Consider the following 12,812-nt stretch of genomic DNA (forward strand, 5'->3'; position numbering starts at 1 on the left):
TGCGGTGGTGGTACTCCGTTTGAGAAGCGCCTCCCGGGGTTCCACCTCTCTCCTGCGCAAAGGCGCCCGGGTCAATGCCTCCTTCTGTGTCCAAACGTGGCATCAGGCGCACGGCACCCTTACAGCCAACTGGCTTGCAGAGGAAGGGGGCCCTAGAACACGACGACGATGATGTATATTGGGGAAGCAGCAAAAGAGACCACGGCCTACTCTTTGGACTCTTCGGCATGCCCCGCTTTCTTCTTCTTCTTCAACGGCCGCAAAGGGGCTCTTTAGCCGATACAGGCAGGTTCTGGGATGCTGGCGTCCATCGTGCGCCGCGGCGTTGCGGGAGCGGGGCCGACAGCCTCTGTCGAGGGTACGGGTCATGGAATCGCTGTTACGGCGGTGGAAGAGAAGACGTGATGATGAGCGCAAGGGTTTAGTGTGTAACCCTTGGTGGGGGGGTGGCGGCTGCTTAATGTTGTTGCGTTGCCCTTGTGAGTCGGGTCTCGGACCCAGGCGGTTAATGGCGACCATGGTTGCCAATCTGAGAGTGGAAAATAGATTCCACTCCAGCCAGACGCTGATTACACAGGGCTGTTTGACCCGATCTGATCCGTCATGTCTAATTCACAAGCCGCCGAGGGTGAGGTGGCCAACTGTCAACAATAGATGTCCGGCTCAACGTGCTGAGCGGAATGATTGCGATTCTCGCATAATGTCCACTCACATCGATGCTATCCTTGAACCAACAGCAATCAGCACGCCACATGGTCGTTCCGGGAGGAAGGATTGCGGACGTACAGGGTATAAGATGCGGAAGTGGAGAGAGACGCATCTAGAAGCGCCGAGTTGCTTTGGCCGTGAGACTTTAGCCAAATTCATCTCTTATCGTTATCGCGGACCCCACCTCAGCTTCCCACGAGCTCCGAGATGACGGCATCAACGTGGGACGCTTAACCTTAACCTTCTCACGCTCATGCTCGACAACTCGGTTTGCCGACCGGTCCACGGTACCACCGCCGACACGTTTTTTTTTTTCTTCTTCATAGAATTTCCGCCGAGGCGGCCAGTCAAAACAGCTGCCTCCTGCTTTCTCCTCCCTCTCGTCCCCGGCGTCCGCCGTTGCGCGCCCGGCCATGATCCCATTCCGCATTTTCTTGCGGTCGCCCGCCCTCCGCGCTGCACACCATCTGCCGCCAGCTCGCTCTCTCGTCGGCGTTTCCTCACCCTCCTCCACCCTCCCCCGACCCAGAGCGCGAATACCCCCCCTCCCGACAACGCGAAATGCCGTGAAGCCTCGATTCTTCTCTCAGACCGCTCGACGACCCCATCCGCCACCCACGGGCGGCTACGATCCCCGCAACCCCGCGCATCGCGAGATCCTCCACGAATACCGCCTGCGCACCGCGCGGCCCCTCGTCACCGTAGAGAACCTCAGGCGCCTCGCCAAGTCGCGCCTCACGCACGTCGCCGTCGCCGTCCTCTGCCTCTGGTGCGCCGGCTACGTCTACTACAACATCCAGACCGTGCCCGTCTCGGGCCGCCGGCGCTTCAACTGCTACTCGGAGGCGTCGATCAACAAGCTCTCGGAACAGCAAGTCAGGCACGTCATCTACGAGATTGAGTCGCAGGGCGGCCGGTTCCTCCCGTCGTGGGACCCGCGCTCCCAGATGGTGGCGCGCGTCATGCGCCGCCTGATACCCGTGTCGGGGCTCGACAGCCAGGAGTGGGAGGTCCGCGTCATCGACGACCCGCACACGCTCAACGCCTTCGTGCTGCCCGGCGGCAAGGTCTTCGTGCACAGCGGGATCCTCCGCATGACACGCAACGAGGACGGGCTGGCGGCCGTGCTGGGCCACGAGATCGCGCACAACCTCGCGCAGCACGTCGGCGAGCGCATGAGCTCCTCATTCGCGTCCAACCTTCTTCTGGGGGGCCTCGTCGCGCTGTCGGGGTGGCTTCCGCCGGCAATCATACTCACACACTACCTGGGGTCGGGGCTGATGGATTATCTCTTCTCGCGGCCCATGAGCCGGGTGCAGGAGAGCGAGGCCGATTACATCGGGATGATGCTCATGGCGGAGGCATGTTACGATCCGCGGGAGGCCATCGCGTTTTGGAGACGGATGGACGCGGAGGCCACGAGGGAGCAGACACACGTGCCCGATTTCTTGAGCACACATCCTTCGGTAAGTCTCGATGTTTACCATACAATCTCTCATCCTCCCCCCTTCTGAGCTCTGGGCTTGCACCTCCTCGGCGGCACCGAAAAACGATTTGGCGAAGATGACGGTACTGACAACTGCGCATCTAGAACGAACAACGAGTCGAGAAGTGCAAGGAGTGGATGCCCAAAGCCATCGAAAGGTGGGAGGCCAGCGACTGCAACGGGACGGCCAGGTTCGCCAACGTGTTTAGACGGGCGTTGAATCGGGGATTCATAATTTCGGAACTCTAGCCGGGTTCGGTATGGGCATTAGAAGCCCGGCATGGCGTAGGCTACGGTGTTTTTCGGCGCGCTGGCGGGTTGGGAACCACGACGCGATAGACTTTCTTCTTTCTTTTTCTATTTCTTCTCTTCCCTCCTCCCTCGACGTATCCCCCCCGGGACGTGTACAACTTGGCATTGTTACCCACATCACCACCATCTACAGCGCTTCTGTAACAAGATACCTTTAGTAATCACTCACCTTCGAAATCGGACCGCGTGCCTACTCACCCCGTGTGGCATCTCGTATCTCTTGGGTTACAACAGCACTGTCATCGGAGAGCATCCGCGTTCCCCATGTACCCCCCGCAGTCCAGACGGGTCTCGCTGCGAAGAGTGTCCTGGCAGTACTATGGGCACGATATCATGGGTAAACCTATGGCGCAGCATAGCAGTCATCCCCGAGTAGATGTTCAAAGTACCGCTGTTCAGATACATAATTTCCTGTGAATAGCTGTCCTAAGGGTTGGACTCGGCCATGGGACGCAAGTGGGATCACGCATTGAATTCGGCCACTCATACATACCTGCCTAAGCGAACACTCCTGCGTCGCTCTTTAGGTTGACCACGCCGCCGGCCAGACGGGGGCTCGACGAGCGCAGCACACGCCAGCAAAAGCCCCGGCTAGATTCCGGCGTGACCGGTACGGACACAGTCGGGGGGGAGGGGCGTCGGGCAAAGAGTCGTCGTCCATGGGCGCCGAGCTGAACCCGTTCAAGGACGCGGACGGTGACGGAAACAAGGGCCCCACGAGCTAGATGGTCGCGTGCTTGCCTCGGTAGGTAGTTCCATAGCCAATCCTAAAACCATAAAGAGGCGACGCCTCTCCTCTCGTCGTCTGATTTCAAAGTATCGCCTTGCATGTAGCGTGTACCACGTTGCACGCCGCAACGCCGGGGCGAGCGTTGAACTTGATACAGGATAAGATAAAATAAAATAAAAAGCCAAACTGACTCGGGGAAGATCAGAGAGAATGCCTAACTCGGCCATGACCCTGGCTTCTCTGGCCGTCGCATGCGTCATTGTAGTTTATAGCATTTCTCCAGAAAAAGAAAGAAAAAAAGCTTATGTGTAGGAAAGGGGGGGGGGACCTAGGATCTCCCCAGATCTCCCAGAATCCATACGGGCTGAGAAATTCGAGCCTCGTGATTTGCTCCCGCATCTTTACTCCAGACCTGCCTTCCTGGTTCCGTCCGGGGCGGAGTTTACCCCCCACCACGTCCCCCTTAGAAATACCCCAATCAGCGGGCCGAAATGACGTTGGGCGGCTGTTCGCGCATAGATGAGCCGAGGTAAGTCGACTCGTGCCACGCTCACCGGTCACTGAAAGATGAACCAGCACGCGCGCGCACGCACACCACGCACACACACGCACCGGACCGGCGTCTGCATGCGACAACACCCAAAACTTTTCTTCTTTGTATTGGTTGACGATTCTTCTAGAAACCACATCATTTCCCACTCTCATCCTCTCCTTACCATCAACCATTCAAACCTCGTCACCCAACTCGCATCCCAAACCAAACACACCACAGCTCGTCTCTCAGCCCCGACAGCTGCGCCACCCGTCTCACCTTTAACCCGCACCCCAAACCGCCAAAATGTCCCAGACGTTCACCACGCAGGAGGTCGCCCAGCACAAGACCGAGAAGGACATGTGGATCATCGTCGAGAACGGCGTCTACGATATCACCGGTAAGAGAGCACTCTTCCACGCCACCCGCCCCCTTTCCCGTCCCCCTTCAAATCTCCGCCAACGACTCCCCATCTCCCAGGCCTCCTCCCCTCTTTCGGAATGCGCTGACAGTCACGCGCCCCGCGCCCCCCAGCCTTCCAGTCGGAGCACCCCGGAGGTGAGAAGATTCTCAAGCGCTTCGCCGGCAAGGACGCGACAAAGGTCTTCTGGAAGTACCACAACGAAAAGGTCCTCGAGAAGTACGGCGGCAAGCTCAAGATTGGCACCGTCGGCGAATCCGCAAAGCTGTGATCCCCATCCTCCGGCCTTTTGGGTTACTACAAATCGCGTCATCTTCTTTGGGGCATATGCGCATTTCTTCTTCGTCCTTTTTTATTTTATTTCATTTTATTTACTTACTTGCGTACCTCAGCGGCATGAGATACGTGAGTTCACAAACACCCCGAGTTCTGCGACGACTCGTGGTGACGGTCATCTGCGTCAGCTATGGGCACGAGACTCGTACACACCGTTGGCGCTTTATCAGGAACGGCCGCACGGGGACGCAGGAGAATGGCGTTTGGCATCTGTGGAGGAATTCATCGGCAATTCCGCGGCTGCGCGTCATTTCCAAGCGCGGTAGATGTAGTTCTAGACGGCTCGACACGGGCACTGACCGGAATAGATGCGCCTCAGTCTTCTAACCTAACCTCGGCGACTTTTTGTGCTCACCCCTGGCCATCTCTCATCACTGCGCTAGACTTTCCTTGACTCGGAACAGTTTAGTCATTACATATGTGTTCGTAAAATTATCTACTACCGCTGCCTCAGCAGTGACCGGAAAATATTATCGTGCAGGCCCGTACCGCAAGCATATCCAGCATATCCAGCACAACCCTGAAAAGCAAAAATCACGCCTCTTCACTGGACCGCCCCTTTTTCGCATCCCTTACCAAAGTCAGCTCTTCTGTCTGTCTAGATTTTGTATCATTGCTCCGAATCCCGGTCTCGTCCTCTGCGCACTCGGCCTTTCCTACCAATCCTCCTCGGTCAACGGCACCGTCTCATCCATCCCCCCTCTCGACTCGTCGTCCCCTCTTCCGTTCTTCGCGCTTCCCGTTTCCAAGTCATAGAGGGTATAGTGCAATTCGTCGTCGTGAGTTATGCAAACGGAACAAAGGGAAATCTTCGGCTGATGATGTGAGCATAAGCCCTTGCCCAATGCGACGTCGTTGTTTCAAACCAACGTGACCCATTCTAGACTGGAAGATAGAAAAAAACAAGGTCGTTCGGTCTTAAAGAAAAGAGAGAGAAAAGGAAGGGAAAAAAAAAAAAAAAAACTCGTCAATGATCTTCGGGTTGTCTAGCTGGTTCAGTACCCGCCGATGAGCGAGTCGTCGTATCTGTCGGGGCTTCCTGCACCGCTACCAGTCGTACTGTCGCTTCCCGAGAAGTAACTCTGGTCGATGCGAAAGATCCAGTCCATCTTGTCACGCTCGCTGCGCGCAGCGAATAGCCATGTGTTGTCCGTACCATATATGGCGAACACGCCGGCTTGCAGTCGCTCACTCAGCCTCTGCAGGCCACCGTTCGCGCCGTTTGCTGCACCGCCTGTTCCGGTGCCCGTCCAAATGGTGGAGATGACACGCCCGGAAGCAGTCCGCCGGTGGCTTGGACGGAACTCTTCACTGCCGCCGTTAGTCTGGGAACCCGCATCATCATCGTCGCCGGACAGCAGGCCGATAACGCCAGGCTGACTGTCAACACGCGAGTTTCGCAAGCTAACAATGGCCACCTCGTCCCCATCGGTGACAGAGTGAATGTGAAGGTATGGCCGCCTCAACTCAACGAATCTCTTGACCCATCTCGTCGAGCTGCTATTGGGGATCAGCAGATAGCCTCCCTTAAGCACTTTTGGGTTCTTGGGGACTCTGATAATTGTTGGGATCAGACTCGGCGGAGCGGACGCCTCCGGTACAGAGCCATCTGTAGGTGGGTCTGTGTTGCTCGGGCTGAGGATTTGCAGCAGTGGGTCTGGGTATTTGTGCCAAAGGCTGATGCACTTTTCGAGTATTTGCCTTTCCCGTTGCGGAATCTCTGGTTCCTGAGATGTCTGCGCTGTCTCCGTCTCTTCTCCAGGTTGCGGAGTGCCCTGGGCGTCTCCGTCAACAAGTTCTTCGTCCTCTGGCACCTGCGAGCTCTCTGGTGTGTCGTTCAACAAGTCGTCATCGTCATCTTGATACGTTGGCTGAGGGGGCAGGTCCTCTTCTTGCGTCTCCTTTTCTTCTGCCTGTACCCTTGGCTGGGGCAGGCCGATCTTTTTGATCCAAGTCTGCGCGGCCCCAATCTCGGCGATCCGGCTTCTTTTCTTACGAGCAAGGATGAAGTCGCTGACAAGAGAAACCCCACGAGGAGTCCATGTAGTGAGTTGTTCTTCTCCCTTGACATAGTCGTGCTGGCTGCTCATCCTCCAGAGGTCACCTATTCTCTTGATAGGTGCAGGTCGCATGGAGAGCGTAAAGATACCACTGGTTGCATGAACAAACCGGACGCTTTGCCACAGCGAGGAAAACATTGACGTCTGTCGTACCCAGGATCTTGACATGATCTGACAGCAGACACGCATTGCAAACTTCATCGGCTCCGCAAATTTGTTGGAGCTGATTTCCCAGGCCACTGTCATCTGAACGCGGTACTTATCTGCGGTGACTCTGTCCAGAAGCAGAGAGTTATGCAAGCTGGAGTCCCACTGGCCGGTGAGTGTAATGCTTCGGGTGCCGTTGGCGTTGTCACGGAAAGCAGGCTTATTGGCGAGCTTGAGAGTGATGGTTGGCGACGTGGAAGTCATGTCTGGAGACTTTCCCGCTTGGTCCAGGAGCTGGATCTTGCCCACTCTGAGATTCATCGCATCGTCCCAGGGCAACGCATCGCCAGAGCTGTGCGTGATATTGATGGCAATGCGACGTTGCAGCCCCTGATGGAGTTGAAAAGTGCCGCCGTCCATCTCGCTCGTCTGCGCGACTTCGACGGGCGCATATTCTCCTTCTTCGTTTAGTTCAAGGATCTGTATCCTTGCCAGCAGATCGTGCTTCTCCTCGGTATAGAACTGAGACTCCGCAATCCTTGCGCCTTTGGGCTTTCCTTGGGACACGGGTACGGCATCCCTCATATCGTCCCAGCTCAATAGCTTGTCTAGGTGCATGACGGACACTTTGGCGAAGATGGCTGCCCGGAGAGTGACGTTTTGCGGACTGAAGAGAGGGACGCTCATGCTGTGCACGCTCTCAAATCGAATTGGTCCCTCGTCAAAGTCCTTTACCATCTGAGTAGTCGTGATACCATCTTCCTCGGACACACCGGGGATAAAAAGCTGAGCATGAACCTCGGTGCCCTCCCTCTCGGCGAATCCTACCATCTCATGCATAACAACGTTGAATTTCAACGTATTTGATGGTGCCCGAGCGTGTGATGGCTCCAAGGAAAGCTTAATCATGCCGATAGCATGGGAGGTGTGTGGAGACAGGACATCAAGCGCAAAGTCCTGGACTCTGCTTTCGAAAACAGCCTTGAGGGGCACGTCCACTTCCCCTACAAGAGTGTACTGCGGCATGCATGTTTCGATGAAGGGGTTGTCGAGGCTCAGGTGCTGCGCGTACTCGGGTTGGTCGAGGTATTGGTGCATTTGCCGCATTTGGCGAACTCGGTCGTGGAGCTTCTCGAGACTCCACAAGTGGACGACACTGTTCTTGTAGTCGACAACACGAACGCCAATGCATGGCTTCTGGGCCTCGTCGAGAGCGATGTCGTCCCCTTCGCCCGTCAAGCCATTCAGAACCATATCGTAGGTAGAGCAGAGAGAATGACCAAGGTCAACGACAGTGAATTGGAAGACCACGCCTTCGTCGAGCTCGTTGCTCATGATCTGTGCTTCCTTCAACGTTGATGCGTGCTGGAGGACCGCCTCGGCCATTCGTACGTAGCGTCTGGTCCGCCAGTGCTTGATGACCTGCTTCGCGATCTCGATCTCTTCGTCGGAGAGCTTGGGATTGGCCTTTGGCCTCTTTAGTGGATCCATCTTTTGGATTTTCTCCTCGAATTGGCGGCGTTGGACCTCAAGTTGCTGTTGCATGTCTTCCTTGAGCGCCTGCAATGTCTCCTGCATCCTAGCTTTCTCCTTCTTGATCTCCTCTACTTCAACATTAGCGGCTTCAGCCGTCTTGAGCTGGTCTTGGTACTCCTCCTTTTGCCGGTCGAGCTGAGATTGCATCTCCTCTCGTACTTCTCTGAGCTTGTCGTCCACTTCGCCCTGCTTGGGGGTCGATGGCATGGTGAGCGCAGTATCGAGAGAGAAATTATCAAGGGTGCCAGTCGACAAGTATTTTTCCCGGATAGGGTACGAAGTGACCGACTCTGAATCATCGTCGCCCTCACGACCGTTGACACGCTCAGCGCGCGCTCTTTGAATACCCTCAAACAAGGCATTGAGCTCCTCGTCCGTGAGACTAGCTAGGTTTTGATTTGGGCCAAGGATGGCCTCTGCTGCCTCACGCCTCGCGAAGCTCCAGTCGTTATCGCGCCCGGCACGGAACGGAATGGGAGAGTCCGGCCGACTGTCGCCGAAATCTGAACCAGCTCTGCTCCAATTCCGTTCATGTCCTGGGCGAGGGCTGACTGCCGGTGTAGGTGCGCCCTTTTCGAGGTTTTGAAGTTGGCTGGCTGTGACAGACTGGCGCAAGAGGCTCTTGTCCGCTCTCTCCTTTTGGGCCTCCATGGGATGGTTGAAGCGGAAGATGTGAAAATCGCCCAAAATGACTCGGTAACCAGAGTGAAGCTGCTTAGGCTCTTCAATCCGTTTACCGTTGACCATGACAGAGGCGCCTTCTTTGGGAATGACCATTACTGTACCATCTGGCGCGTTCTCGAATGCACAATGGTCATGCAATATTCGCGTCCCGTTGAGGCGAATGTTGGCTTGGTTGTCGGCATTCGTGTCCATGTTCCCAACCGTGGTCAACCCTGGCTTGAGGTTGTACACCAGACATTCAGCCAGCAGTGGATCATCCGAGAGGTTGACCAAATGGGGCATCTTCTTGGGAGTGGAGAGTCCAATAAAGCCCTTTTCGATGCTGATGCCGAGCTCCTCGAGTGCAGCCTCACGCTCCTTATGGATTTCTTCCGTTTTAGCCAGTTTCTGCTCCCAGGTCTGGTTGAGATCCGTTAGCAGCTTCTCACTTTGGTTGAGCTGCTCGGCAATTTCCGCCTTGGAGACTTTCTTCACAGCACCGTCGCTGGATGTGATAGACACGAATTGCTGTTCCAGTGGCGTGCCTTCCGGATACACCTCCTCGGATGTGACAACGCCACCGGCAGCTCCTCCAGCTGCACCGGCTACTCCACCGCCTAGTTGGTTCCGCAAGAGAGCAAGCTCTTCCTTGAGTTCTCTAATCATGCGGGCGTTGGCGTCTTCGTTGACCACCGCGTGGTTCTTGATTCTCTTGGCCGAGTCGGCATACCGAAGCGTGCTGAGCGTTTCATCGTAGTTGATGTCTGCCGGACTGATGGCTGCAATCATGGCGGTCATACTGTTTCCACCCAACGAATCTTTGAGGAGCCACGTCAGAACACTGTCTCGATAAGGAACCTGTCCACCAGGTCCCTTCTTCTTCTTCCCAGTCGAGATATCAGCAAGCGCGGAGATGACACGACCAAGAGAGGACAGTGATCTGTTGATCTCAGCACCTTCCTTCAGCCGGGCACCGGTAGCACCTGTGGATGTTGCTCTTTCCGAACCAGCCAAATCAACCAGACTGATCTTGGCGACTTTTTCCATTTCCATTTTGGTTTCAGGATCGAACTTCTTTTGAGTAAGCATCAAAGTGAAGACGGCGTGACTTCGACTGGACGTCTCGTTCATGTTGGTTGCCGCGACAGTTCTGGCCTTGTTTCCTTCATCCATCAAGTGCTCGATCTCCTGGAAGCTGCCAACAACCAGCTTTGCCAAGTCTTCAACGTATGGTCCAGTCGAGGGGTGCTCTCGGACCTTGAGGTTGCCTTTGGTTGACGGATTGAGCAAATCTCGTACCCGCTCGTTGTAGATCTCGAGGTATGACACTTCCACTGTACAGCGCAGGGTCTTGTCCTCTTGCAACGCCGTGATTCTCCTAAACATATCTTGGCAAATGTTGGGGATGATGCCGACCTCCTTGCCGTATCCCATCATGGAGTATGACTTTCCGGAACCTGTTTGGCCGTAGGCGAAGATACAGTTGTTGTAACCGGCGAAAGCATTTTCTAAAAGCGGATGACCGAGGTCGTCGAAGAGGTTGTCTTGACCAGCATAGTGGGCGTCGTTTCGATCGAACGACCAGTATGATCTATCAAAGGCGAAGACCTTCTGACCAGCATCCTTCGCGTTCTTGGTGTGAGCATCAGCTGGAGGGGTGAGGATTGTCTGGTTGTCTTTCATCTCAATGATACATTTTGAACCGCGGTCGATTTCTACGATATGGCCTGTCAGCATGTGCCCGCAACGGATGCTTCCCCGTGTACTCTATTCAAGGGCAAGAGGGGTTCAAAGTCCAAAGCATACCTCTACTATTAAATGGTCTAACTCTCACCACCACCTTGATATTTCCACCACCTGCTGGCGCCATCTTTGCGACTGGGCTAAGGGCACTTGCCACCCGACTTCACGACAGAGAGTGCCGATTGTGCGGATGACAGGCCTTCGGCTACGGCCTGCTGTCGACTGCGTCCGACAAGGTCGACGACCCTCGGAGCCTGGATGACTGCAAAGGTCTACGTCGTCCGAGTATGATCCGTTTGGTGATCTCGGCAGCACTCTCAGAAGCTGTCCGAGGTCATTCTTCGGTGTCGAGGCGATCGGAACGCTTCGGAAGGGGGGCAAACCGAGGGGCTCGGCGAACGGGATTCTCGAGATTTCGATGGCCAGGTATTTTCAAGAGCGGTTCCTGGAGTGACGCAGACAGGGGGCCCTGCAGCAGAATGAATGATGCTGCGTCCGCGCAAGGGACACTGGGCAACTCCTTCGGACTTGGCTAGAGCGCCTCGTAGCGCAAATCCAGAATCGCCTCGATCTCGTAGGGTCGTGGTCGCGTAACACAAAGGGGATTTGAGTAGTCGGGTCGTTGAGAGCAGAAATGCGAAATGACAGGCACGAAGTACTTCAGTGTCAACAAATTTCGGGAAGGACGCGGTCGCGCATCGCATGAAGGTCTGTACAAGGAAGTGGCTTTGTTTGATTGGGCGGGAAATTAGCTGTAACTCAGGGACACTTCACGTGCCAATCCACTCAGCGGGGTGACGAGCAAAGGCTACTATCTCCAGGCCAGCTGCCATTCCTACAAGCACATGATGACTAAGCAGTTCGGTGGACGGTGGCCCCGGCGCCTTTGTTTCCAGTCCTCCTCGCCTTACCCAAGGTTCCTATGCATGATGATCATCCTATAAGTTATCGAATATCTCGTCGCCAGACCGTCGCTGAATTCCACACGACGGATACAGCGGCGCCCCGAGTCTCTTTAGACCAAGTGTTCGCTTCGGTACTGGTGTAGCTGCTAATTGTGGACAGTTTCCAGGATTCTCGGCCGAAAATGCACCCGTAAGACGTTAAGGTTATGGCGGTCAGTTCTCGGCGGTTGAAACAATCAAGAAACTCGAGAACGCAGAATCGACATCTAAATCTCTTCTTCGTACAACTCATCGCCAATCGTAGTGGCCTGTCGCCGCGGCAGTCGCATTCCCATTCCTAGCGGAACGACCAACATGCCTCGCCCCTCCTAATCTTCAGCTGCTATCATATCCACCAGGTACGCTTTACGGCGCTCCACAGGATGTTCGTCCCATTTTTATTTTATTTTTATTATTGTTGTTTTGTTTTCTTGCAGCTTTTGCCAGTCCCATCCTTGTTGAGTTGATGAGTAGATCTCCGATCCCGCTGTTTGACCCATTCCGCTTCAGTGCACGAGACGACGGGCAACCAAGCGCCGAAAATGACCACCGTTAAGACGCCACGGCGACATGCCAGTCAACCTTCGAGGACGGATCCGGAGACGACATCTCTATCAAAGGGCAGTAGCGTCTCACGAATGTAGGTGCGATCAAGTTGCAGAACCGTACATGCAAGCATCACACAGCCTTTCTGCCTTGGCCCGGCACAACTGCAGAATCTCTCAGGAAAGTTTGACATCAAAATGCTTGAAGCCCAACCTCTCTTTTACGCACCACCCACTTCGCTCCTGTTGCGAGGGCCTTCGCTCGACAGTCCAAACATGTACATGTTGGAGGACATTTTGCGTGTGTGTATGTGTACCAGTGTGATGGATTTGCGACGATAACACTGAACGTTGCGGCACATGCAAGACGGTACACGAGTCGCAACCAACGAGTCTTGGATCCGAGGCTTCAACAGAGCCACAATCTCGTATCTGCCAGCTTTGCCGTGTCTGGAAATGCCTTGTCAGAACACCGAATCCACCAGACCACAAAACGCCACGGCAGCCGCAGGTGCATTTGGTGCGCATGGTGTGCGTTCCGGACGTGAACTGCTCAGGTAACCATTGTTCTTTTGAAGAACGTCCCAATCTTGGCAGTTTGCACAGGTCAACACGACTCATGGAGCAATCAACTGATAAACCGGCTCGC

General features: G+C 55.1%; 3 protein-coding genes across 3 annotated transcripts; 2 read left to right on the top strand and 1 right to left on the bottom strand.

Moving 5' to 3' along the window:
- Window positions 1-1,121: 1,121 nt before the first annotated feature.
- Window positions 1,122-2,443, top strand: GLRG_04220 (peptidase family M48; the record flags this gene model as incomplete). The annotated part of the gene is made up of 2 exons (XM_008094905.1): window positions 1,122-2,174; window positions 2,300-2,443. 2 exons carry the CDS (start codon window positions 1,122-1,124, stop codon window positions 2,441-2,443), a joined length of 1,197 nt encoding a protein of 398 aa, XP_008093096.1.
- Window positions 2,444-4,074: 1,631 nt separating this feature from the next.
- On the top strand, window positions 4,075-4,460 carry GLRG_04221 (cytochrome b5-like Heme/Steroid binding domain-containing protein; the record flags this gene model as incomplete). The annotated part of the gene is made up of 2 exons (XM_008094906.1): window positions 4,075-4,168; window positions 4,303-4,460. The coding sequence occupies 2 exons, from the start codon at window positions 4,075-4,077 to the stop codon at window positions 4,458-4,460; spliced, it is 252 nt and encodes an 83-aa protein (XP_008093097.1).
- A 1,060-nt stretch (window positions 4,461-5,520) lies between these two features.
- GLRG_04222 (kinesin motor domain-containing protein) lies at window positions 5,521-10,614 on the bottom strand (the record flags this gene model as incomplete). The annotated part of the gene is made up of 1 exon (XM_008094907.1): window positions 5,521-10,614. The coding sequence occupies one exon, from the start codon at window positions 10,612-10,614 to the stop codon at window positions 5,521-5,523; it is 5,094 nt and encodes a 1,697-aa protein (XP_008093098.1).
- Window positions 10,615-12,812: the final 2,198 nt, after the last annotated feature.

Source organism: Colletotrichum graminicola (assembly GCF_000149035.1).
Source record: "Colletotrichum graminicola M1.001 genomic scaffold supercont1.13, whole genome shotgun sequence".
Lineage (NCBI taxonomy): Eukaryota > Fungi > Ascomycota > Sordariomycetes > Glomerellales > Glomerellaceae > Colletotrichum > Colletotrichum graminicola.